Source organism: Cydia strobilella, chromosome 13, assembly GCF_947568885.1.
Source record: "Cydia strobilella chromosome 13, ilCydStro3.1, whole genome shotgun sequence".
Taxonomy (NCBI): domain Eukaryota; kingdom Metazoa; phylum Arthropoda; class Insecta; order Lepidoptera; family Tortricidae; genus Cydia; species Cydia strobilella.
Genome location: NC_086053.1, coordinates 1,444,029 through 1,470,046, shown reverse-complemented (window position 1 = coordinate 1,470,046; position 26,018 = coordinate 1,444,029). Strand labels below are relative to the sequence as shown.

At 38.1% G+C, this 26,018-nt stretch overlaps 4 protein-coding genes across 6 annotated transcripts; 2 read left to right on the top strand and 2 right to left on the bottom strand.

Annotated features, from left to right (window-relative positions):
* Positions 1-168: 168 nt before the first annotated feature.
* Positions 169-7,879, top strand: LOC134746474 (SET and MYND domain-containing protein 4-like). Of its 2 annotated transcripts, none has more exons than XM_063680874.1 (4): positions 169-407; positions 515-1,897; positions 4,365-4,512; positions 5,816-7,879. In XM_063680874.1, the coding sequence occupies exons 1-4, from the start codon at positions 388-390 to the stop codon at positions 6,017-6,019; spliced, it is 1,755 nt and encodes a 584-aa protein (XP_063536944.1). In that variant the 5' UTR covers positions 169-387; the 3' UTR covers positions 6,020-7,879. The 2 variants fall into 2 exon arrangements, with proteins under 2 accessions (XP_063536944.1, XP_063536946.1); XM_063680876.1 differs by having other exon boundaries at positions 169-415.
* An 18-nt stretch (positions 7,880-7,897) lies between these two features.
* LOC134746475 (uncharacterized) lies at positions 7,898-12,493 on the bottom strand. The gene is made up of 3 exons (XM_063680877.1): positions 12,358-12,493; positions 10,844-12,242; positions 7,898-8,930 (listed from the first exon to the last, which is right to left on the bottom strand). The coding sequence occupies exons 2-3, from the start codon at positions 12,217-12,219 to the stop codon at positions 8,558-8,560; spliced, it is 1,749 nt and encodes a 582-aa protein (XP_063536947.1). The 5' UTR covers positions 12,220-12,242; positions 12,358-12,493; the 3' UTR covers positions 7,898-8,557.
* A 1,389-nt stretch (positions 12,494-13,882) lies between these two features.
* LOC134746946 (non-structural maintenance of chromosomes element 3 homolog) lies at positions 13,883-19,192 on the bottom strand. The gene is made up of 5 exons (XM_063681518.1): positions 18,791-19,192; positions 17,923-18,094; positions 16,947-17,059; positions 15,774-15,869; positions 13,883-14,590 (listed from the first exon to the last, which is right to left on the bottom strand). Exons 1-5 carry the CDS (start codon positions 19,061-19,063, stop codon positions 14,513-14,515), a joined length of 732 nt encoding a protein of 243 aa, XP_063537588.1. The 5' UTR covers positions 19,064-19,192; the 3' UTR covers positions 13,883-14,512.
* Positions 19,193-19,444: 252 nt separating this feature from the next.
* LOC134746510 (glutathione S-transferase 2-like) lies at positions 19,445-23,293 on the top strand. 2 transcript variants are annotated; one of them, XM_063680921.1, is made up of 5 exons: positions 19,445-19,867; positions 20,142-20,222; positions 21,282-21,428; positions 21,804-21,934; positions 22,767-23,293. In XM_063680921.1, exons 2-5 carry the CDS (start codon positions 20,165-20,167, stop codon positions 22,926-22,928), a joined length of 498 nt encoding a protein of 165 aa, XP_063536991.1. In that variant the 5' UTR covers positions 19,445-19,867; positions 20,142-20,164; the 3' UTR covers positions 22,929-23,293. The 2 variants fall into 2 exon arrangements, with proteins under 2 accessions (XP_063536991.1, XP_063536990.1); XM_063680920.1 differs by having other exon boundaries at positions 19,446-19,867; positions 20,128-20,222; positions 22,767-23,290.
* Positions 23,294-26,018: the final 2,725 nt, after the last annotated feature.

The following is a 26,018-nucleotide window of genomic DNA, read 5'->3' as shown; positions in this document are numbered from 1 at the left end:
TCATTGACTTATTTACATAGGATTACTAATTAATGAATTTATCATTTTAAATAAAATAAAAATCAAGGTAACCAACCTAATTTTTAATTACACACGAGTCTATGGTTTATAATATTGGAACCCCATCCCAATCCAACTGCGATCTGTTTGAATTTCGGAATATCGGTATCGGTCCCCCGTCCCCCCAACGTCTCGCGCGTTTTTATAATTCGTTGCGTTGTCAGCAAATCCTTTCGGAAGTTTAATGTTTATCAGCAGTGTCAAAAATATTTGATAACGCTGCAAATTGACTAAAATATTAAATAAGCGGCAACAATAATTTGTTCCAGTTTCCTGTTGAAGTAACGAACTTGACAAAAAACTTTACATCAAGTTTACATCCATCACATGTTCTACCCAACAAGTCAGTGATTCAGTAAGTACCTTTTTATTTACATAATTTACTTTTAAAACACAAACTTCAGCTATAATTAGTTCATTGTTGTTTACAACCGTCATTTTCCTGTTGTTTTAGTGCCAATATGAGTTTCGGAAACCCTATGCTTTATAACGAGATACTGCTTAGAAAAGGTCTTTTGGGAGATATTTACAAAGCAGTGAACAATTTAGATGGGTCAGCAGTATTAGAAGCTTATAAAGTACTAAGTATTACTAAGGGATTTCCTCGTCTGCACTCCCATTTAAAAAATAACGACAGGTCTTGCGTATTTCGCAGTCGTGGGAATGATTATTACCAGGAGGAAAACTACCAGATGGCATTGGAAATGTATAACAAGGCTTTACTCTTTGCTCCAAAAGGCTCCATAGAAATGCTGCATGCTTACGGAAATCGGTCGGCACTACTTTTCCATTTAAATGCATATTCCGCATGTCTTAAAGACATTGAGACTTGTCGCAAACTTGGGTGCACTGGAGACCTGGCAAAGAAACTAAATAAGAGATATGAACAATGTATGGAATCAATGTGGAAAGAAAATCTTAAGAACAACATATTGCTGTGCGATTGGGCTCAAGAGTATTTCAAGTTTAATCTGAAAAAACATTCTGATATATCTTGCCTATCTGCCGACGTGGATATAGTTTCTGAAGATGGAGAACAAGAGGTAGTTGCTACTAAGGATTTAAAAATTGGTACAGTGGTAGCTATAGAAACTGCGTTTGTAACTCATTCTCTCCCGGATAAATGTCTCGTCTCATGCCATTATTGCCAAAAGATGACTTTCAATTTGATGCCTTGTGATAACTGCTGTGTTGCACTCTTCTGCAGCTTGCAATGCAAGGAGCGCTGTCTGAATGAGTACCATAATGTAGAATGTCAGATCATGGATATTCTGCTAGCAGTTGACGCAGGCCACAAATTCCGTTTGGCAATCAAGACATTCTTGAAACTAAAGTCACTCTGCAAGGACTGGAGCACTCTGGTTAAAGAAGCAAACAACATTGGGACCAGCAGACTAAATGAGAGTTCATTGAGCGAAATATACAATGTCCAAAACTATTCTTCAATCTTGTGCTTTAAAGAAGATAGGCGTTTTGTCTTTGGTGCGCTGTATAATAGTGCCTTCATTTATGCCTCAGTGTTGCATCGGTTGGAAAGAGTCCTTGGTTTCTTTCCTCAATCAAAATCTGAAGGTCTTGAAGCAAAGAAATGCTTTGGAAAGCTCTGCCTCACTCTGCAGTTAAACTGCCCAGCTACAGAAGTTGTCACTTCTGCAGAGGAACTGACTGTTGGTCAGATTGTGACGGACATGCCGGCTCACTACGGCTGGTTCCCATTTGCGGGGAAACTGAAACACTGCTGCGAAGCGAACCTGCTGGCGCTTGGGCTTGATGACCGCTTAGCGCTGATAGCTATAAGACCTATCAAGAAGATGTCTGAGCTGACAGTTTCTTATGTGTAAGTAGTACATATGTGTCGTTTTCAAGCAAAAGGTACCACATTGTCGCTTGCCATAAAGACGCTCTTGACAGGTTTTTCGTATAAAGATACAAGCAATTTTCGTCCCTTATGTTAAGCGACAATGTGGTACCTTTTGATTGAAAACGTCACATATATAAAAAGTGCTAAATCCTTGTCTCTTTATGTGCTCAAAATTATAGACATTTTAACTACTAATCTATAAAAAAAAACTCAGATCTATATTAATACTAGTTTTAGTTTTTCTCTGCACTATTTGTATTTATCCGAGAATGCTTTTTAGCATTAAGTCTGCCTTTTATAAGTTACTAGCGACCTGCCCCGGCTTCGCACGAGTAGTTTAACTAATTTACACAAAACCTTTACAAATTATACATATAAACCTTCCTCTTGAATCACTCTATCTATTAAAAAAACCACATCAAAATCCGTTGCGTGGTTTTAAAGATCTAAGCATACATAGGGACAGACGGACGGACAGACAGCGGAAGCGACCTTGTTTTATACTACCTATGTAGTGACATTTAGGCAATGTAGTTGTGAGCTCATATACCTTTATTCTTTATTTATTCTTAACAATAATAGATTGTATAAGAAAAATTGTGCCCATGAGTGTGAATGTGCAGCTGTTGTAGAAGGCGCTATGATACGGGCGATACGGCGTAAAACTCGCAACAGAAAACCAGAGGGTCTATCGCGAACCATATTCGACGTGTTCAACACGTCGTGTTGTCTTTCTGTCGCACTTGTAAAAAACGTCGTGTTGTCTTTCTGTCACACTTGTAAATTCGTACGTAAGTGTGACGGGGAGGCAACACGTCGAACGCGGATCGCAGTAGGCTCTCAGAGCTCTTGCGTCATGTACGAGCCGCATAGCACCATCCATACCTTATAGCTGTCGAATCAAAGAATCTATGGTATTCATAATGATGTATTACGTAATACGTTTTTGTCAAAAATTAAATTTTTGGTACAAGCTTTTATCGCCAACTGTCCTTTTCTTTCCAAGTTTCCACAGGCAATTAATACTCATCGAGACAATTCTAACAATCCCAAACACAATTAGTTTGCGTTGTTTTATCACAGAGTTCCCATGTCCTTCTGTCTCCATCGTCAGATCAGCTCCATGTCATCATAATATTGCATTGCCATCCAACTTACATATGTATGCAAAATTTCAGCTCAATCGGAAAGTGGATCAAAAGCTTCCAAGAATTGCCCGTCACTAACATACTAACAGGGCAAGTAAAATAAAAGTAACTGCCTTGGGTGAGACTTGAACTCACGGCCTCTGGATTGATACTTTTATTTATTTTATTTATTTGGCTCACAAAACAAGTTACAGACAATTGCAGAAATTAATACAATATTAGCATACAGTTCAGATCTAGACTATAACTCTAAACATGTGTGCACAGAAGGATAAGAAGATTTAGTTACAATTTATTGTTAGGGAGGTGAGATGCCATTTTTACACAAGATTATGGACAGAAAAGTAAAATAAACAGTAGCAAGATTTAGTTTACAGAGTTGCGTGCGCTAGTAAATTAAACTACCTAAGTCTAAAACTAAATTATACTAAATATTTTTAATTAATTAATCAAAAAGCGTTTCAATACTCCAGCGCTCTGCCAACTGAGCCACCAAGACTTCATCCATAGTCAGCAAATCTTCCCACTATATGGGTCTAGGGGACCCTAGCGCCATCTACTAAGAGCTTTCTTAAATGGCCACCAGAGTTCCAAGTCATATTGGAAATTCACCAGTTACGATGTGCTACCCATTCTAAATTAATTTTTAGGGTTGTTTCGTACCCAAAGGGTAAAAACGGGACCCTATTACTAAGACTCCGCTGTCCGTCTGTCTGTCACCAGACTGTATCTCATGAACCGTGATAGCTAGACAGTTGAAATTTTCACAAATTATGTATTTCTGTTGCCGCTATAACAACAAATTCTAAAAAGTACGGAACCCGCGATGCGCGAGTCCGACTCGCACTTGGCCGGTTTTTAACAAACAAACGTTTGCAGACGCGCTGGAGTATCAATCCAGAGGCCGTGAGTTCAAGTCTCACCCAAGGCAGTAATTATTCCACTTTTAAATTTATTCTAAGCATAATAGCATCATTCGCAGACGTTTCTGCTTGTTAAAAATTAATTTAAAATAAAAGGGACCCCTTGTTTGACATAATTATTGAAAGTCATAACGTAATGATTGTCATATTATCGTTAGTCATAATTTTGAAACCGTTAACTTTTCAGGGTTTTCCTCGGGTTATCCCTATACATAGGTTAGGTTAGGTTTGTTTTATGGCAATCCTTAAAAGTTACGCGTTTCTGATAATAACCAAATTATGACTAACGAAAATGTCGACAAACAATACATTATGACTTTATGGGAAACAATAGACCCAAAATAAAAGCTTGTAAAAAATGTTGTGTTTCAGCGGCCACTGGTACGAGAACCTATACGAAGACCAGCGCCGAATGAAGCTATATCAGAACATTGTGAACGTGTGCAGCTGCCGCGTGTGTGTCCAAGGCTGGGACATACACAGCTTCCGGAGACGAGAGCTAGACGTCAAACTGAAGAAGGTTAGTTTCAGTAGAGCAACGCGCATGTTACCCTCTCATCATCCTGAACGTGTGCAGCTGCCGCGTGTGTGCCCAAGGCTGGGACATACACAGCTTCCGGAGACGAGAGCTAGACGTCAAGCTGAAGAAGGTTAGTTTCAGTACAGCAACGCGCATGTTACACCCCTCATCATCCTGAACGTGTAGGTACAGCTGCCGCGTGTGTGCTCAAGGCTGGGACATACACAGCTTCCGGAGACGAGACCTAGACGCCAAACAAAAGAAGGTTAGGTCAGTAGTGTCAGGTGTCATTGTCAGTATAGTACAGCAATGCAGCAGCTTTCGATTAGAGTTGAATGATTCACGGTTGGTTTCACTAGACTTATATTGATCGACCAAGGTGGAGACAACTTCATCACGCTGCACCGACAAGAGCCCACAGCTCTTAAATTGAATGATGATGATGATATTGAACGGGATATAGACCGTGATTACCTTTTGTATTATTTATGAGCTATAAATAATACAAAAGGTAATCACGGTCTATATCCTGGTCGTAACGCAACGCTCAAGATTCTACTTTTCAAACAACTGAACTCCCTACGCTCGTTGTTCAATTTTGGAATATTTCGCTTGCTCAGGTGTCAAAGCACGAGGGGTTAAACAAATGGCTATATCTTTTACGGGTTTGCTTTTATTCCCCTTTCTTGACACCTGGGGCCCGTTTCTCAAAAGCTTGTAACTTGTAATACAAGCAGTGCCCTGTTTATCAAAAGTTTGTAGCTTGTAATACAAGCGGAACTCACTTTTTGACAGCTTTTGTTAAAAAGGGACTTCCACTTGTATTACAAGCTACAAGCTTTTGATAAACAGGGCACTGCTTGTATTACAAGTTACAAGCTTTTGAGAAACGGGCCCCAGAAGGTGTTGAAATATGTTGGGGACATATCTGTGTAAGATTGTCCCCAAAAAAATTTTTTTTACACACTTATTTAGCTTCACTGCGTATATACCTACCTTTGTATACATATATAGTGCTTCAAATCTTGTAACTAATATTTGAACCACTTCCCGGTATCTGATTCAGTTGAAATTTCGAGTACTGTCGTAATTCCGGTGACAATGCAATAATTGCTAACATGGAGGTGTTCTGATGATGCAGCCGGTAGGTAGCCAAAGGAACTCCTCGATGGAAAAACACAAACACATCAAGTTTAGGCTCATTATAAAGGTCTCAAGAAGTACTCGATAGACATGCAAACGAGAAGAAGTACAGTCAGCAATAAGTGTCACAAAAATTTTTTTTGGCAATTACTTGTTTCAGCTGTATTCCTCTTGGGACAACATGCGAAAGAACCACGTAATGCCCCAGCGAGACCCCTCCTTCTTCCGCGAGACTTGCAAGGCGCTGACGTTGTTCGAGGATCTGCCCAACACCAAGGAGCACTATGAATTGTTCAGGGAGCTGCGCACCCAACTGAGCTTAGCGCAGTTTGCTGTCACTACCAATATTATGATTAGTCGCTAAAAAGCGGGTTTTATTGTTGTCAGAGATAAGGGTTCCATTAATTACGTCACACGAATTTCAAGGTTTTTTGATTCCCCCTCCTTGGCAAACCTAAACTTTTTAATGTTTAGTTAAGGTCTTACTAACAATGCTATGGACCTATGAGTTGTCTAAAAATAAACGCATTTTATTTTATTATAAACTTTTTCAATGAAAACAGCAAATCCAATTAAGTATTATTAATATTTTATCAAAATATTCTTGACAAAAGAAATATTAGTAATTTTATAACCCAAAACAGATTAGGAAACAAAATTAAACGATTAAAAACGATTGTTCCAAAAACTTGTTATTTAACTGTACAGCGAATAAAATAATTTAAATAACAAGTTTGAGAACAAATACAATTATTTTATTAAATATTTTGATTAGTGTTTTTTAAAGTACGTTCGAATCCGGCCTTCACCACTGGAGGGCTTCGTCACTTTTTCTTTAATATATGACATCTATTACAGTTTTTAATTTATATATAGTAGTGACTACTTTAAAAAACACAAATCAAAATATTTAATAAAAATAATTGTATTTGTTCTCAAACTTGTTCATAGATGGCAGCACCAGTCTCTCTCGCTACAACGTAAATCCGTAAGGAGTTCGTTTAGGAGGTGCAAGCGCGCACTGCTTGCCCTTAGAGCTGGTCAAAGACATCTAGTCTTACTAAGATGGCATATAGTCGAGAAATTCGGACGGGCACCGCCGTGGCGGGGTGGCCTAGGGGTTCATGGCGTTAGCCGCGATAGCTAAAGACGCCGGTTCGAATCCGGCCTTTACCACTGGAGGGCTTCGTCACTTTTTCTTTAATATATGAAATCTATTACAGTTTTTAATTTAAATAAGTTAAAGTGACATCACAAAGTTTGTGACTCCCCCTTGTCACAACATGTCACATTTGCTTGACCCCCCTAAACGTGTGATGTAATTAATGGATGACCCCAAAGCTGGTATTATTGTTGTCAAAGATTTTACTATATGACTGTTAATTATAGATAAATTATAGACTGTCAAAAATAGACTTGTGGTGTTCTGATATCAACTGCAGTTGCATGTCTGTTGCGGCGTCTTGGCCACCACTGTATCTGTTAATTTCCTTGATGAAATGAGTCTTCCGGGTTGAGCGCCATCTTGATAGTCACGCCTCACGCCTCGTGATTAGTTTCTTTGTTTTTTGCTCATTAATATGTTTTAACCTGTAATATCGATAGCTTATTATACAGTAAACTAATGTGGTAGTGTGCAGTGAATGGAGAATTAATCTTGAAACGCGTTTAACCACCATTTTGGAGTCAACGGCCGGTAGCCCACGTGCTTCTTGTAAAGAAAGTCAGGCTATTGCTTTACGTGAGCTAATAAATTCACCGTACACTGTCTGACGGTACAATTTTAGTCGTATTTAAAGCTCCTAATACCTCGACGCTGGCGAAATAGTCCCACTGGACTGAATCCATTTAATTTAAAAAGAATGAATGATGAGTGAATGAATGAACATCAAAATCGCGGCAGTAATGCGACGGAGGACGTCTCATTTTATTTATTTAAACTTTTTTGCACAAAATACAAAAAAAAAATACAAATGGCGGACTCAAAGCCTAAAGACATACCAGTCAACCATGGGGCTAAACAGAGATGCTCCAGAGATATAATAAAAATGGTGCAAGAAAAGTAAGAGAACAATCAATCAAGATAATTGACAGATACAGCGGCAACAACGAGGCCACAACAGTAATAATAATAATACAGCTGCAATTGATGAATGGACATACCTATGACACTTAATTTTTTGAAGTTTTTCGCAAAAAGTAAGTAATAAAGACTTGATTTTGGTACAAAGTCGTTTTATTATTGCCATTTATGGCGCCACTTAATTAAACAAATCATAGTTTTAACCCTTTTCCTGGCAAAATTCGATTTATTGACCACATATACGTCAATACAACTTCAACTTTAACATTCCGATTTAAGATTCACATTAGATTGCATTTTCGGGAAATGTGACTTCAAACGAATCATCAAAGCAGGATTAATTGGAATATGTTTAGATTTTTTTTGGGAAAACCTTGTAGATTAGTGCGGCCTGGAAAAGGGTAAAGGACTTTATTTCCACGTCCACATTTTACATATTTGAGTCACAAAAACGAGCCATATAGAGTTAGACCAAGATAAGTCTGCAACGATTTTGATAGCACACACAGTGCGAGTTATTTTAAACGTCAAACTTCTATGAAATTATGACGTATAAATAACACTTGCACTGCGTGTGCTATCAAAATCGTTGCAGACTCTTCTTGGTCTAAAGGGCCCTCCACACTCGTGCGCGAAGCCGCGAACGCGAGTGTGGAGTCTAGTTCTCGTGTTCGCGGATTCGCGCCGCGTAGTCTGGAGCGCGCTTTATACTAGATTTACGTTTTATAATCTCCAAACAAAACTAATAAATTAAAAACTTTTAATATGAAATTACTGTTAAATAATCAACACTTGGAGCACTACAAATAATTTATGCCATCATAGGACATGGGCACACGTGTCTTTCGCCCGCGCTTTCTCTAAAACCACATTCTCTGTGTTTACATGCTGCAAATGTAAAATACACGCACGCAACGACTTATATACTTTAGTATACTCTTCAGAAAACGGCACATTATGTAACTCAGACAAAGTCTTGCATATATTCTTATAAGGTGTTGATATCTTATTGAAGTTAATCTCTTGGAGTTTGAGTTTTTTGTAGCAGGCTAACTGTGCGAGCGTGAGGGTGTCACATCGGTGTTGCCAGTCGCCGGAGCAAATGATGCAGTTGCATACGGAGGAGTAGAGGACGTACATGTTTCTGTTTCTTACTGAGTTGCAGTCTGCTCCCTTGTCTAGCCAGTGACCTCTGCAAAAAGAAAATTATACATATTATTAATGTGAAAGTAACTTTTTTATTTTATTTTATTTATTTAATACTAGTCTGCGTGGACTTAGTAACAACAGCTAAAGTAAGTATAGCGCCTGGAAAAATTCTCATAGCAAATTCAATTTGAGCATATTATGCACACAAATTAGCAGGCACGTCATTAATTATCTCAATTCCACCCCGCTTTTTACTTTCTTAAGGGATGATTTTCGGGATAAAAACTATCCTATGTCCTTCTCAGGGACTCAACCTATCTCTATGCCAAATTTCATCTAAATCGATTCAGCGGTATAAGCGTGAAGAGGGAACACACAGACAGACAGACTTTCGCATTTATAATATTAGTATGGATTTTTTTTTCTTTTTTTTGTAATTTTGGGTTAATTTTATTGTTTGTAAAAATTGACATGTAAAAGTGCCCCTGTGGCCTATTTGCTGAATAAATGTTTGATGTTTGACAGTATTCTTACTACAATCATAGCCCCACAAAACTCAATAAAGAGTTTGACTGTGGGGTCATCAGTCTCTAGTTACATATATCTTATCTGCTACATGACTGAACCAGAACACATAAAAACCACTACGTACGTACTCTTTTCTTTTCTTGATGGACTTGAGGGCGATGTTGCCCGTAGCCAATGTCACGTAAAAGGGTAGGAACAAAATAAATGCTCTTAGAGCACGACGCTGTTCGGTGATTGTTGTAGTTGTCTCGTAAAACCGATAGCTGGATTTTACGAGAAACACGTGGACTACCGGCCGTTGACTCCAAAATGGTGGTTAAACACGCTTTGAGATTAATTCTCCATTCACTGCACACTACCAAATTACATTATTATATAATAAAGCTATCGATATTACACTTTAAACAATATTAATGAGCAAAAAACAAAGGAATTAATCACGAGGCTACTATATCAAGATGGCGTTCGAACCGGAAGTCCACGTACGTACTCATTTAATATGGAAGCGCGACCGTTTTTTTTCAGTTGCGCCCACAATAGGGTATTTGACTACTAGTCAAATCAGTTTCTTTTTTCGAACTGTCAAAACGATTTTGCTACTATGGAATTTATATGAAACACTAGCATGTGACGTCACAATGAAATCACCTACTCTTTATAGTTTTAAACGGGTTTTAAAAAAGAAATTGTCTAAAAATAACTGCTGTCTACGTTTCTCTATTAATCTTCTGGTGCTTTATTTGATGCATGGTGTAAAATAAAAATAATATATTTGAAATACAGTCAAATACCTTATTACGACCAATACTCCTGTTAAATTAGAAATAATAATCTTTAGGAGTGTACCTGGGCTTCTGTGGTATAAAATGGGGTATTAAACCTCTTAATAAATGCTTAATAATGCGGTGACGGTGTAGTCTCTGCACTTATTTGATGAAATTAGGTATGTAGAAACTAGGTTGAAGATTTTACCTTGAGGTGACCAAAACCAGAACAGAAGCCTGTGAAAGATTATAAACCTAACGAGCGTTTCTTTTTTTGCCATTTTTTTTTATGTGACCTATTTGCCACTTTTGTGTTATTTCGAGTCAGGATCACGAGCCCTTTTCATCCTTATTATACATTTTTCAAACTTTCCTTTTTGTTACTGCCATATGAAGTATACCAGGAAATGGTAACACAATAGGAAAAAACCTTGGGACATTTTTTTATCCCATTAGGATCGAAAGAGCTCGTGATTCTAAGTAGAAATAATACTAAATTTAAGAAAAAATACAAAATTAATGTGGCTTTTTTTTAAGAAACGCTCAACAGTGTGGGTAATATGAAAGAAAAGAAAAAACACTTAGATACCCACTCCTGAATGAAATATTAGGAAGAGCTAGAAAAATGTAAAGTAAAGAGCTGTACAAATAAAATTACACTTACAGGTAAGTAATGGTAATCTCGGTTCCTCGAGAAATGGGCTCCAGGGCTACAAGCGCCACCTTGTCATTCAACCCAACTGTCAGTGTGTTAGCCCTGCAGGAGTTCCTTAGCTTGCCCACCATCGGGAACAACCCAAAGTTCTCCCAATCATGAAACTCAATCTTTGAAGAGTTGTTGATTGAAGCAGCGTCACGTATTATCGTAGGAGTCCCAAATAATGTTAGATACATCATAACCCTACCGAGACATTTGATAGCTTCCTGTCTTTCTTTGTAATCATACGGAAAGAAGTTCGTCTTAGCCACGTAGTATAGTACAGCTGCTAGAATAAAACTAGCATTATACATCGTTCCATAAATAAAGTTCCTGTTCTCTTTAAAACATAGCAGTGATATGTTCTCCCGGTAGTCGTAAATTTCATTTATAGAACTATCATTTAATCGCTCCATGCCATAGACTTTTGAATCATCAATTAACTTCTTCCACGTGCTATGAAACTTCATTTTGATTGCAGCTTTTATAGCCAGTCTAATTTTCTCTGTACATTCCACAGTACATCCTGTAGTCTCAAAAAGGTCTATAATCTTACATTCTACTGAATGATACTGGTCCATACATTCTTGCATACAGAGTGTGTCACAAAACATGACATGGCAGCATCCTTCGCATGGAATCAAGTTATATTCAAGTTTTTGGCAATTGTAACAAGCTATGTTCAAATTGTCAGAGTTCATATCAATAACAAAGGCTGGTTCAACTGCCAGTACAGTCCCCACTTTGACATCTCTAGCGGCAACTATTTTGGGGCAGTTGTCTTCCATTATAACCCCAACATCCATTGTAGCACTAGATATCTGTGGATTAAGTGACTCATACAACATTTTGAAATAACCATTAGCAAATTTTTGCACCGGCAGCCACTCATCCGTCCCCATGCTTTCTAAAGCTTCCCCATATCTATTGTTCAGCTTAGTCTTTATCTCCGGGGGACAGCCCATCTCGAAACAAGTGTCAAGATCGTCTATACACGCAGAATAAGCCTTCACTGTTATAAAAAGAGCAGATCTATTACTAAAAGCTAATTTCATTGCATTGGACTTGTTTGGAGCATATTTTAGAGCTTTATTATACAGTACGAGCGCCTCATGGTATTTCTTTTTCTTGTAAGCCTGATTACCTAGCTGTCGTAACTCTGTTGACTTGGATTCAGATTTCTTTTCATTTAACAATAGTGGCACGCTGCCCGTCTTCTTTATCACGTCTAAGGCTGTATAAACAACATCGGCTAAGTCATTGCTTCGCATAGCATTGTATATATCTTCGAGGCACCCATATCTTCTTAGCAATTCTTCGTTAAAACCGGGACTTCGCCACATAGTTTTGTAACGCAATGCTCGGGCTGGAAGTGAATTTAACGAAATGATGTTACACGTATGAGTAAAATACTATGGAATTCAAACAGGGTTAGTATTTACAGTAAAAGAAACGATTATTCCATTGATATTTCTGCTTACCTGTTAATTATACCCGCGAACCTAAATTGAATCGAACAGCGTTGCAGTGACAGCCGGAGTGAGAACATTTTTTTTTTTAGAATTATGGCCTGGACGCGAGTCCTTTAAGCCAAGGAGTGAAAACAAATAAGAGGACGTTCCCAAACGTATAGGGCGCCGTGATTCGCGCATGAGTGTGGAGGAACCTTATTACGAATACGAAGTTTAAAGCGTAACACACTACCGCACCGCACCGCGACCATAAGTGAGAGCGAGAAAGAGATCTGTTTCTCGCTTTTATAGTTTGTAAGATTTTTGTGGCAGCATTAAATAAAATATATGCATGAAAAGTCCACAATTTTATTATATAAAGATAGTTATAGTTTGTCAAGGGACTGTCTCATTTCAAACATAGACAGAGAGAATCATACTTTGATCATACTACCTTTGTTTTACACTAGTACTAGCACCCAAAAGAAAAGGATGAGTATAGTTTTCTTTCTTCCTATTTACTGACAAGATTTGCTTGACCAACTATATTTGCTGGATATTTTCGCTGTTTTATTTCAGTTATTTACTGATTCTGTGAGCAGATATGATTGCACGCAGCGCATGTAAAGCCTCCTCCAGACTATGTGCGTGAATCGCAACACGACTTTAAGGGCCCTCCACAATCATGCGCGAAGTCTAAAGCAGCATCTGATCGAATTTAACTGTGTTACCGTTATATAGCTACGGCGTCGTCTCTTAAACGGATAGACAGATTTCGATGCGGTTTTTTTTACTTGAAAGTTGAAAGAGACTTTCCTTGCAGCGTTTTTTGGCTGTTTGATAAAAATCGACCCAGCAGTTTGAAGAGTATCAGCTCCTTCCCAAAATGATGCAAGGCATTATTGTCGCGTAGAGGTTGTTCAAAATGTTCCATTTAAGGGGATCCCATGCCCCACAATGACCTTCGATCTGAATCCCTTAGTTTTCTAATGTTTTTTGTAGCTTATCATTTTAATAGCAACGGCTTTAAGCAATATAGTATCCCATATTTACTTCAAAGTTCATTGTTTTCGAGATATTTGGCAACAAAGTTGAACAATTTTAGGTCAAAAAACTGGTTTTCTGGCCATAACTTTTGTGTTTAGTTTAAAATTAAAACCTTTTAGAGACATCAAAGACGAACCCAAATATGTAGATTTCGTATATGTAAGATTTTTCACGGCAATCGAGATACGAAAAGTGTTTTTTTAGATAATGTTTAAAAAAATCATAAATAAATAAGTATTAATTTCATTAAAAATCTGGTACTTCTGGTAGACAAATATGGAGATAAAGGATTGAAGAACCGATAGCCGTTTGTCTTATAATTCTATATGTAGTGCAAAAGTGGCAGATACGATTCAAAACTTGTCAAAAATCGATGAAAACCTCCGGTAGCCCCTTAATAGTTATAGACTACACTATTTCTCTGACCCTACATCTCTGACAGGGCGATGTAAAAGGAGTTAGGGCGCTTAGGAAGAGTACCTAAAGTAGAACTAATAAAACAAGAAAATCGAATCATATGAAAAACTTTTATTTGCTATAAAACGACTTAAAACCTATAAAGCGTCCTTCACACTCGTGCGTGAATCGCGGCGCTAAGGCGCGATTCGCGCACGTGTGTTTAGGGGGCTTAATAATCTAATAAGAAGAGACAGTAAAGGCCACCACTTAGCCTGTACTGTACCCTTATTTATCTATCACCTGACTTGCAATAAGTCTAAGACAAGGGCAATAAATCAATCTTCACTGTCGCCGCAATCAGAGGCCTTGCCATGAACATTGAAATATCGTTATCGTTATAGGAAGCAAATAGACGGACGGGCGATTGGATCGGTTCGTACAGTCTGGCAAAAAAGAGTAGAAAATAAAAAGTGGCAACACTGTAGTGTCGTCCGTTTCAAATCAATCTAAGAAAAACGGGACGACACTACAGTGTTGCCACTTTTTAATTTCTACTCTTTTTGCCAGACTGTGGTAGACCCACAGATGCGGCAACGGTGTCCGAACGAGACAGCGCCATGCATACAGCGCTGTCTCGCTTGCATACCGTCGGCAAATGCAAGTGTACATTAGATCAATAACAATAATGACAACATTTAACGACTGGAACAGTAATTTACGATAACAATAAGCTTATTTTTTATGACGCGGCCGCAGTGTTAGTTTCAGTCGCTTGTTTGTACTGCTCGGCCCAATGGTCAGGAGTTTTCTCGAATGCCTGAAACAAAAATAAACACATTCACTTGACAGAACGGGACAAGCATAAAGTCAATAACTTGATAAGCAATGACAATCAAAATTAAATTCTAAATTTAAACAAGGTAATTTTACAAGCATGCCACCCTAAATGATCCCACCCCGCGCACTCAGCACTGTCTCTCTCCCAGGACTTTGGAAATAATTAAAGAACAGATTATGTTTCACACCTAGGGTTGTAACTGGTTGTCATATGTCATTTCAATGGATTTCGCTCGCAGTTTACGATGCCTGTTCATAACTTTGACGTTTTATTTTAGACCGTGTTATATGTTACCTACAGTTGATATTCATTCTAAAAATGTCAACCGGTAAAACCCTATTGGGACTTCCGGTTCGAGCGCCATCTTGATAGTTAGCATCGTGATTAATTACTTTGTTTTTTGCTTATTAATATTGTTTAAAGTGTAATATCGATAGCTTATTATACAGTAAACTAATGTGGTAGTGTGCAGTGAATGGAGAATTAATTTTGAAGCGCGTTTAACCACCATCTTGGAGTCAACGGCCGGTAGTCCACGTGCTTCTTGTAAAGACTAGCTATCGATTTACAAGAGCTAACAAATCACCGTACACTGTCTTGTACAACCGTACAATTTTTGTCGTTTGTAAACCTCTCAATACCTTGATACTGGCGAAATAGTCCCACTGGGCTGAAGCCATAATTTTAAAAGAAGAAGAAGAAGAAGAAAACCCTATTGGAATGGAAAGTTGCTATTAATGTATGCCGTGTTGTACTTAACTATGAATGTGTGAGTTTGGCAACACTGGTTTTCATACTAAAAAGCTGTCATTTCATATCCACTAGTTTATTAATTCGTTGTTGTTATAGCGGCAATAGAAATACATCATCTCTGAAGATTTAAACTGCCTAGCTATCACGGTTCATGAGATACAGCCTGGTGACATACGGACGGCAAGTGGAGTCTTAGTAATAGGGTCCCGTTTTTACCCTTTGGGTACGGGACCCTAAAAAGTAATACCTATTCGGCAATCGGCCACCACCTGTTTGACATTGACATATTCGCTAGCGTCAATAAGGCAGTTGTGGTAAGGCTACTTATCACTTTCACATTGGTGGTTCAGGTTCGAGAGCACTGAGAATGATAAGTAAATATAACGTATTATCCATAACATTATGTTACCTCAGCCATCTTCTGTAACAGGAACATTTTGGGTACTTCCTGATGAGCTCTCTGGCCCCATTCAAAAACGTTCCAGGCTAAATCGCCATCGCCAACCTGAAAACATTTCAATTTAAAACAAAATTACTATTGAGAACCATTCATGTTAAAAAAAAAAGAATTCCCTTAGATCAATCTGGTAAAATCCAGTAGTTACCGTTAAGTGAATTAGGAATATTAGGATTGTTCATATATTTTAGACCCCCATTCTTATTTTATTTTCTGAAAATATAAGATACCAATTTGAATGATTTAGTAATTAGTGGCTCGGTTGAATATTTATAATTTATTGAAAATATGAGACACGACTTCTCGTAAATTGTCGTGGCAGTCATAACCGATCGCGAAGTGCATCCTAGCGGACGTCCTTAAAAAAAAATGTTTATTCGGTAAATATTTGGCACTTCAAACCGAACCGAATAGTCGAATGGCCGAACGAACATTGAAAAATATGCCAAATACCAAATAACAATCCTTAGGCTCCCCTTTCATAGTTTTATTTCATGAGTAACTATCGCGGTAACCGAAGACAATATAATCCAAAAAATCATAGCAAAAATATCACGTTTGTTGTATCAGAGCATAAGTGTTTAAATATTGTTAGTTATAAGAAAAATATTATTAAGTTTGTTGTTATTATGTCGAATGATGTCACTTGCCGTTAGTGTTGTCAGAATTAAATAATTCAGATGACGTTAATTATCATTTTCAATTTATAAAACTCGTAATTTAAATAATTAGTAATGTGATTAATATTTCAAGTGACATCATTCCATCATTCATTCAAACCAGTCATTCATTATGTAAAGTTATATAAGCAGCGGTCACTTGGGATCACGGGCTTTTTTGGCTGTTGACTTGTCAAGGAATAAAAAACTAGTCGTACTCGGAGTGTCATTTAAAATTATACCCAACTAATAATATTTATTTTATTCTATTTTTAGTAATTGTTGTTATAGCGGCATCAGAAATACATCATCTGTGAAAATATCAACTGTCTAGCTATCACGGTTCATGAGATACAGCCTGGTGACAGACGGACAGACAGACAGACAGCGGAGTCTTAGTAATAGGGTCCCGTTTTTACCCTGTGGGTACGGAACCCTAAAAAAGTGTTAAAAATAAAATATGAACCTTTGTGAATGACAAGTACAGTTGCCTAGTGAAGGTCGCAATAAAAGCCTTCCTGCCAGCAAAGTCATTCTCCTCCAGCAGACCAGCCTCGCTCAGGAACTTCCACAGGTCATCTAGAAGAAAACATTACATCAAGTAAAACAATTAAACTTGTCACAAGTATTCTGAATTTTATAAATACATAGATTAGTTTCAAAAACAAAAATACTTTTATTATTTTTAGGGTTCCGTACCCAAAGGGTACAGCCTACAGGGTACAAGCAACAGCCTGGTCCAGATGGAAAAAGGAAAAGAAGATAGCAATTGGCACGCTGGGCTGACGACAGTAAAAGTAGCGGGGGCCAACTGGATCTGGGAGGCCCAAGACTGCAAAAATCAGATCAAGCTAGAAGAGGCCTATACCTCTTAAGAGGGTTCTGGTGTAATTTTTGTAATGAATTAATTAATTAATTTTTTAATACAGACATTAGGTCCACATATTGTTAGTTTTTTTAGCTTAATCTACATGTTAGTTAAAATAACACTAATAATAAATATGTAAAAGTGATTTGGTCCTCCAGCTCATTGTGCACATAAGTGGACAGTCAAACTTATTGGCTTAAAATTATCAATATTAATTATATATCTTGGATTAAGCAAAAATATTTTATATTGTATTCTGTTACCCAGAAATAAATGGCTTTTTATATGTATCTAGTGATAATATATTCTATTCTATTCTATTTCGAATTTAAACTATCGTGAGACATAATAACTTAACTAACTTAGCGGTTTCACTCATGTATTTTTAGTCACTCGCGCGACATGTTTCAGAGAGCCTAGGTGAGCTCAAGCACTAACAGTGCCTGAGTGAGTAGCAGTCACGACAGGTGGGCGTCACGTGATACGTGAGTGAATCCGCTAAGTTAGTTAAGATAATCCATTTGTTTACATAGTAATAAATTTAAAAAAATCTCTTTATAATCCTTCTTCTCACCTTCCTTGACACTGCCCCCAGACATGAATATGTGTGTGAGCGAAGCCATCAACATGGTCCTGAGTTCCGACTCCGACACATTGGACGGGAGAGACTCACACTCCTCTGCTAACACCACTATGTACAGCACCCCACTTTTACCTTTAATTGAGACCAACTTGTAACCATACACCTGGAAGAAATTGGTTGGAATGAAGAATAATTTACAGCAAACTTGTAGCTTAAGCATTCTAAACTTGGAGCATTCCACGGGCTCCCGTACAAACGCATTTTATTTTGTGTATTAGAACTTTTTTCCATCGTCACTGAGTGACGAAACCCCATTAAAAAACAAAAAAAAAAATTCCGGCATTTAAGCTGATGATTATTTTTCTGGCCGTATTTTTGTACATTAATCACAGAAAAAATAACTCCTAGACCTGTAAATCTTCAGAAAATTCACCGTTCGTACCGGACAACGGTAGACGTAGAATACTCCTTATAGCTGTATAAAATTTGGTCCAGCAGCTTTAGAGATAAAGTGAGAATCCAATCCAAGATTGCTGATTTCAAAGAAGTGAAATGGATCAAATGAGTACATACTACATAGTGCTTGCATTATCTTACATCATATACGAAGCTCATAGAGGGTGCCGGGTGTTAGGGTCGGCAACGCGCATGTAACACCTCTGGAGTTGCAGGCGTCCATAGGCTACGGTGACCGCTTACCATCAGGCGGGCCGTATGCTTATTTGCCACCGACATAGTAAAAAAAAAAAAAAGATGCATACAAACTCACTTCGAATATATTTCAAAAAAATACTAAACGTTTTCCGAAAAGACTGATAATAGCAATACAAGTGTACACTTGTACAGCAGTAAAACACACCTTTTTAAGTAATTTTTCAGCAGCACTAATGACTCCAGAGACATGCTGCGGTGGAGTCTGGCAAGCCGTAGCCAAATGCTTGGCGATATCAGCTTTTTTGATAGGGATCTTGCTTCCTTCCCGACTAAGGATATATCGAGCGCACTCCTTAACGGCGTTCTGAATGTTATGAACATGATCCTCTTCGTCCGATCCGTCATCTAGTGAAGCTGATGAAAGTGATGAAGCATTTTGTGTGGGCGGCAAAGACCTCTGACGTTTTCTTTTACTCATGTTTGCGAAACAAGTGTACAACTACAATCGTTGTAGTAAATAAACTTCGGTAATAAACAATGTGAATATTGTGAATTTCGCATGAATTTCCTGTGAACTTCCCACTATAACACAAACGTCAATGTCAGAATTAGATTTGTAACCACAGACTAGTTAGAGAAGTAGCTAGAATTGGTTAACATTGCCTTCTTAAAGTTCTTGATGTTAGCAGCCCTGTTTTTAATTTGAATTTCCAATTGTCACGAGGGAGGGAGTCGCCGGTTCTCGACTCCAGAGGGCCTACCGCGAACCACGTACGACGTGTTGCCTCCCTGTCACACTTTCAAGTACGAATTTACAAGTGCGACAGAGAGGCAACACGTCAAACGTGGTTCGCGGTAGGCCCTTTAGAAATGTCACTCGGTTCTCGGTTAATTCAGTTAATTGAATTATGTTTTGAAATTGTTTTCTTTTGTAATGGTTTTCAAATAGATTTAATTAATTTCGTACAACGCGGAATAAGTTGTAAATTGTGCAGTGCGTCAGCAATTTCCTACACATTGATATTATTGATAATGAGTTCCCCAGAGATGCATCACATAAAAATAAATCGAAATAATTTTCGTAAGAAAATCGTCATATAAAACCGGCGATCACATAATATTACTTTTATTGTTTAACAGAAAACAATTATTGAAATAGGGTCAATTCGATAGAGTGCAATTTCAGAATCATCGAAATATATTTACAGCTAATCATGTCTTTTCGCAGTTTAGGAAAATTATTTAAAACAAAAAAGACTGATAAACAGGAAAGCAAAGAAATGTAAGTAAGTGATAAACATGCAACAAGTGCTGGACTCCTCTCTCGCTACTGCGTCGGCGCGGGCGTGTCCTTGAAACCCTGGAACTTTTATTTCAGGACGAAAATAGCTAAGTTCAGCTAAAGTTCACAACATTATGCATTATCTCGCATACCTATATTATTCAATTTAACCCTTTATCCCCAATGTAACACTGATATTATACAGCAAAAACTACCATAATATTATTTTTTCTTAAATAAGAAATAATATATATTTGCAGCTCATTGCCCACAGAAGGCTTCCACAAGAGTATTCAGATGTTGCTGGCTTACTCGGGGCAACATCTCACCGAAGCTGGCTCGGAAACCAGGGAAGGTGCGGAATCAATGATATCTATTTAAATTTATTTGAAAGAAAGAAAGGAAAGAAAAGACATTTATTGTAAAAACCTTCTACAGACAACGCCGCTTCAGTTACAAACTAACTTACTCACTAAACTGTTTCTTTAAAACTACTCAGTGGTGCATCAACATTTTTAGTAGGAAATCTAAACCCTTGCCGGCCTTCATACTGGGACCAGTTTACACTTTTTTTTTTTTCTATTTTTTTAATTAAAGGATGGGATTTTCTCACTTAGTGTAGTACAGAGATCTATAATAATAATGTAGTACTGCAGTATTACCTACACCACTACATTATTTTACACATTGTTTATACATTGATTAGTGGTTAGTGATAGTTGATACATTTGCGACTAAACACAAGCAAATCAAAAACAAATCCCTGGCGGTTTTCAAACTACGTTGCAAGGCTTATTTACTGGACCTCCAAAAGGACTTTTGGTTGAGTGACCTGCTCAATAGAAATCAAATAACATTTTTTTTTTATTTATGAAGTTGCAATAAACCTAATCAAGTTGTAAACAGGTCTCATAGTGAAGGCGAGCCACACTTATCTCTATTGACCTTATGTTTATTTTTGCTTGTTAACTTTTCAGGCTAATGCTACTGTTTGGCATTAGGGGATATTATGTCAGTTTGCTATTGCACTGTCTAAGATGTTTATGATAGATCAAATGAATATCATTTTTGAATAGTAATTTTATATTTAGGACTTGGAAGAGGCCTATGTCGGAGGACAAGCTGAAGTTGTCGATGGGAACTAGAAAATAGTAATATATATATAATTATAGAGAAAAATAAGGTTTATTTTTAAGTAGATTGTTACAAAACTTCAGAAATAAAGGCTATTTTTATTTTATTTATTTTATTAATTTTATATTTGCAACTTTTGCAAGCCTTATGAAGATGTATTGAAGTATTTGTATATTATATATATCGTTGTCTAAGTACCCACAACACAAGCCTTCTTGGGCTTACTGTGGGGCTTAGTCAATTTGTGTCAGAATGTCCTATAATATATATTCTTTTGCAGTGTTATTGGACAGCCCGTCCCGCTGTGGTCTTTACAGTGTGGCGGTTATCCGCTGCCTGGGCCGAAGCCATGGCTTCGCGGGCTCAGACTCCTTTGAAGACCTAGAGATAGACAAGATTGTTGATGTTTTCATCGACCTATTGAGCAGTAAGTTGTTACAATGCCTCAAATTATGTTCATAATTGTGGCACTCCAGGGCTTTTAATCATGTCAGACAGTTTGTTAACTACTGTAAATTAACTATCAGCTCTGAGACCTTGCGAACCCTTAAAAACTGAACTAACAAAAAATTGAATATAATCATAATCATAATAGCCTTTATTGCCGAAACTAAAACGGTATTACATTATATTTATAAACAAATTTACATAACTCGCGTTTGGGTAAGAAAACTGATGTAAGTAATGGAGTTAGCACGTTTTCCTTACTTATATTTCTCTATGGTATTTATGCACTAATCAGTAATCTGCTATTAGTTCAGTCAATAATAAAAAAAAACACATATGTTTTGTATTATTTCAGACATACAAGCCATAGGCGCAGAAGAGTTGGATTCCCGAGCTAGTCCATTTGACGAACAGATGGCGCTGGCCTGCCTCGCCAAACTAGACGTTGTCGTGGCCACCAACCGCGGCCATTTGGCGCTCAGCAAGGTAAACTCTTATTATACTGGTAACCAGAGTAAGTCCATCCGACGAACAGATGGCGCTAGCGTGCCTCGCCAAACTGGACGCTGTCGTGGCCACCAACCGCGGCCATTTGGCGCTCAGCAAGGTAAACTCTCGTTATACTAGTGGCCCGAGCTAGACTATTTGACGAACAAAAGGCGCTAGCGTGGCTCGCCAAACTAGACGCTGTCGTCAGAGGCCATCTAGCGCTCAGTAAAAAAAACAATAAGGCCTAATCGGATCATGCTCTTTGCACGGTTCCGTACCGCACTTTTAAGGTAGTTTTGTTAATTAACAAAAGGGAATGAAGTTATAGTTGGTCAAGCAAATCTTGTCAGTAAATAGGAACAAAGAAAACTATACTCATCCTTTTCTTTTGGGTGCTAGTACTAGTGTAAGGCAAAGGTAGTATGATTCTCTCTGTCTATGTTTGAAATGAGACAGTCCCTTGACAAACTATAGTAAAGCTAGTGTACTGTCGCTTAAGGTCCGTCCACACGGGATAATCAAATTGACTTATTCGGATTAGAAAGCCATCCACACGTACGTACACAATTGAATCACCAATTTTGGATTTATTTAAAATTACCCTATACACGCGTACTAGCGTCTAAATTGGCATTCTTGCGTCCGCATCTCCATTTGATCGGTCATAATCTTACAATCGAATCACGGGAGATCGGCAAGCCAATTTAATTTTTGCGTCCACATTAACTGATTTTATTAGACAGTTTAATCAAGTTGGACGAAAAATTCTCCGGTCTGGACTGGCTTTTAAGAAGGATGGAAGGAGGATTATAAAGGCGTTTTTCCACAGTTAACCTGGGCGGACTTTCTGCTGGCCGGCATGTGGGAGCACGTGCGGCAGGCGCTGGAACTGTCTAGCGACCAGTTTGCCCACATCGAGCTGCTGGTGCAGCAGTTGACTGCGGTGCCAACTGTGAAGACTGCTTTAGAACGAACGCATGACAGTACTTAGGCGTTTTGTTGTTTCTAAACGAATCTTGTTTTTTTATTATTAAGGTGGGCATACACATCTGGATTCAGAGTTTTAATGTCTATTGCTCGTTAATTCATTTTTTTTCGTAAATTATAGTGATCTCATTAGCTTATTATCAAGTCAGAAAAATGATTTTCTTTTCAGAGTTATGTTAGTAAAAAAAAAAGTCAATTGTAATATGTAATCATTTCAACACCTGTTACTCATGTGTAATCACTTTTACAGTACATCTGGGGCTCCATTGCGACACCCTGTGCTATAATAAGCACATTACGTAACTAGGTCGAAAATTTAAAGGGCCTTTGGGCCATATGTACTGTAAAACGTTGTACATAATTATTAAATAATCGTACATATTTTAATACATATTTGAATTTCAAGACAAAATTTTCATGTTTTTACCCTACTTGTAAGAGCCACATTAGTCTATCCCCGCAAATTGCGAATTTCGGTTTTCGCGGTAGCCCCACAGCAACATCGAAATTGCACAACGAAACTATAGTACTTAGGCGTTTTTCAATTAATCATAATCATTTATTTAATTCCAGACAACAATGGTCCACAATAATACAAATTAAAAATTACAATTAAATTAAAATAGGTTATAAATTAAATTAAAACAGGTTATCAATTAAATTAAAATTACATAAATTAAAAAATTACACTAAATTATAAACAATCATTTACTTGCTGGAGCCCGTACAACACTTACACAGTGACTCATATACGGGCAATCCAGCCGGTCTGCGATCATGGCCAGGACGCTGTTGCGGCTGGCGCGCACTCTGCTGAGCATCGCCGCGCACCGCTTACGCAGAGTGGCGTAGAAGCAATCGGTGCGCGCTTCTGCGAACATGCTCGACGCACTGCAGTGGCGCGGCAGCCGCAACATCACCCTGAACGCGTTATTATATTGGACGCGCAGGGAGTTAAACGACTTTTGAGTGAAATGAGCCCACAGATTGCTAGTGTAGAAAGAAGTACAGTACGCCTTAAAAAGGGTTATTTTTACTAAAGTTGAACAACGTGCAAATCTGTGGGCGATCATGTTCGCTCGTGCCGCCAACGACCTACGCTCCCGCTCCATATCCGCGTTATCTTTTAGGTCCTCGGTTAATACATGTCCGAGGTACTTGAACTGTTGAACCCTGCTAAGAGGTACTCCATTCAGAACAAGAGAGGGAACGTACTGCGGGTCTCTGGGCCCCGCCTTGAACACCATGATTTCGCTCTTAGCAGTGTTATAAATTAGACCATGTTCGGATGCATATTTTTCACATGTCTGCAACAGTGTTCTGAGGCCGCAAACCGATGCACTCAGCAAAACCATATCGTCTGCGTAAGATAAATTATTTACACATACATCATCTATGTGACATCCAACGTGATGCCTGCTAAGCGCAACGATTAGTTCATTTACATACAAGTTAAAGAGCAACGGCGAGGACAGCCCCCCCTGTCTCACCCCGCACTCCAACCTGTATGCGTCCGACAAGCAGTTTGACCACCTCACGTTGTTTTCTTGATGCTTATACCAATAATACAAGATATTTATTGTATCTACAGGGACAAATAATTAAGAGAATCTTTAAATATTTACGAGCGCTTTTCCAACGCGTGTTAAAAAAGGGTTTGAATGACACAAATGGAAACATGTGTATTTATTCACACGATGGCGGTAGCGCTTTTTATCAAGCGTTGTTGGATTTTTTACTTTAATCCTTGGTCTTTAAATCGAATTAAGCGTGCGGGCAGATTTAAGCGCTATTTTAACGAGCGTTGAAAAAGCGCTCGTGTGAAAAAAGCGCGGGAAACGTGAAACGTGGCGGTCAAGTTTTAGGTTTCTTGTAAATTTAATTTCAATTTTAATAGTGTAGATCAGGGAATCAGTAATTTGTATATAATTTTTCTCATAGTTTGTATATATTATTGTATTTGTATATATAATTAGTGTGATTTCGTCGTAGTTGGTAAGTTTTCTTGTATATATGTAATGGGGGACGACGACCCCCCCGACCCTGGAGGTGAAAACCTCCAGGTCGGAAGTAATGTCACAATAGATTCGGCCATGGACACGGACACTTCTGTAGGTAGCAGGAGTGAACGTAAAAGAAATAAGAGTCAGAGTCACAAACGATGCAAAACATGTAATAAAAAAAGAAGGAAAAATGATGGCGGGGATTATTCGTGCGATTGTCAGGAGAACATACAAGACACCCAAGCTCCTTCAAAGTCTAACATTCAGTCTACCATAAACTCTTCGGATAAAGTAAATACAAATAAGGACACTACTAGCACCAAGGTTGGCAGGAATTTATTTTCATCTTTAGATGTTGCTCCCTTTACGGTACACGTTCAACTTAAACAAACTGATGCAAAATCATCTCTGCACCCGGTGTCCTTTGGGAAATTTTTAGTCAAAAAAGGCTTCAAAAACATTATTAATGGAAGTGTTAAGCGCATTGGTAGGACACGTATAGCAATGTCGTTTTCAAATTACGTCGATGCGAACTTATTTGTTACTGATACGTGTCTTGATTTAGAAAATTTTACTGCATACATTCCGTCGTTTTCCGTGACCCGTATGGGCTTGGTTCGCGGTATTCCTGCACAGTGGTCGGAGGAGGAAATTGTTTCCAATATTTCCGTACCTATGGGGTGTGGAAAAGTTTTAAAAGTACGACGTTTGAACCACAGAGTTGTGGTTAATGGTTCTGTTACCTGGCAACCTTCAGAGACAGTCGTTTTGACATTTGACGGTCAAGTATTACCCAAACGAGTCTTTTCATGCTACAACTCTCTTGCCGTCGAATTGTACATTTTTCCGACCATTCAATGTTTTTTATGCTGTAAATTTGGACATACTAAAAATAACTGTCGTTCGAAGCCCAAATGTTTTAAGTGCGGGGAAATGCATCCTGGAAATACCTGTGTAGTGGAGGAGGAGGATGCCATTTGCTGTTTATGCAATGGCTTTCACTTCGCCACAAACAGGTCATGCCCAGAACATGTAAGGCAAAAAGAAATCAAAGTTAGTATGGCAAATAACTGCATCTCTTATGGAGAAGC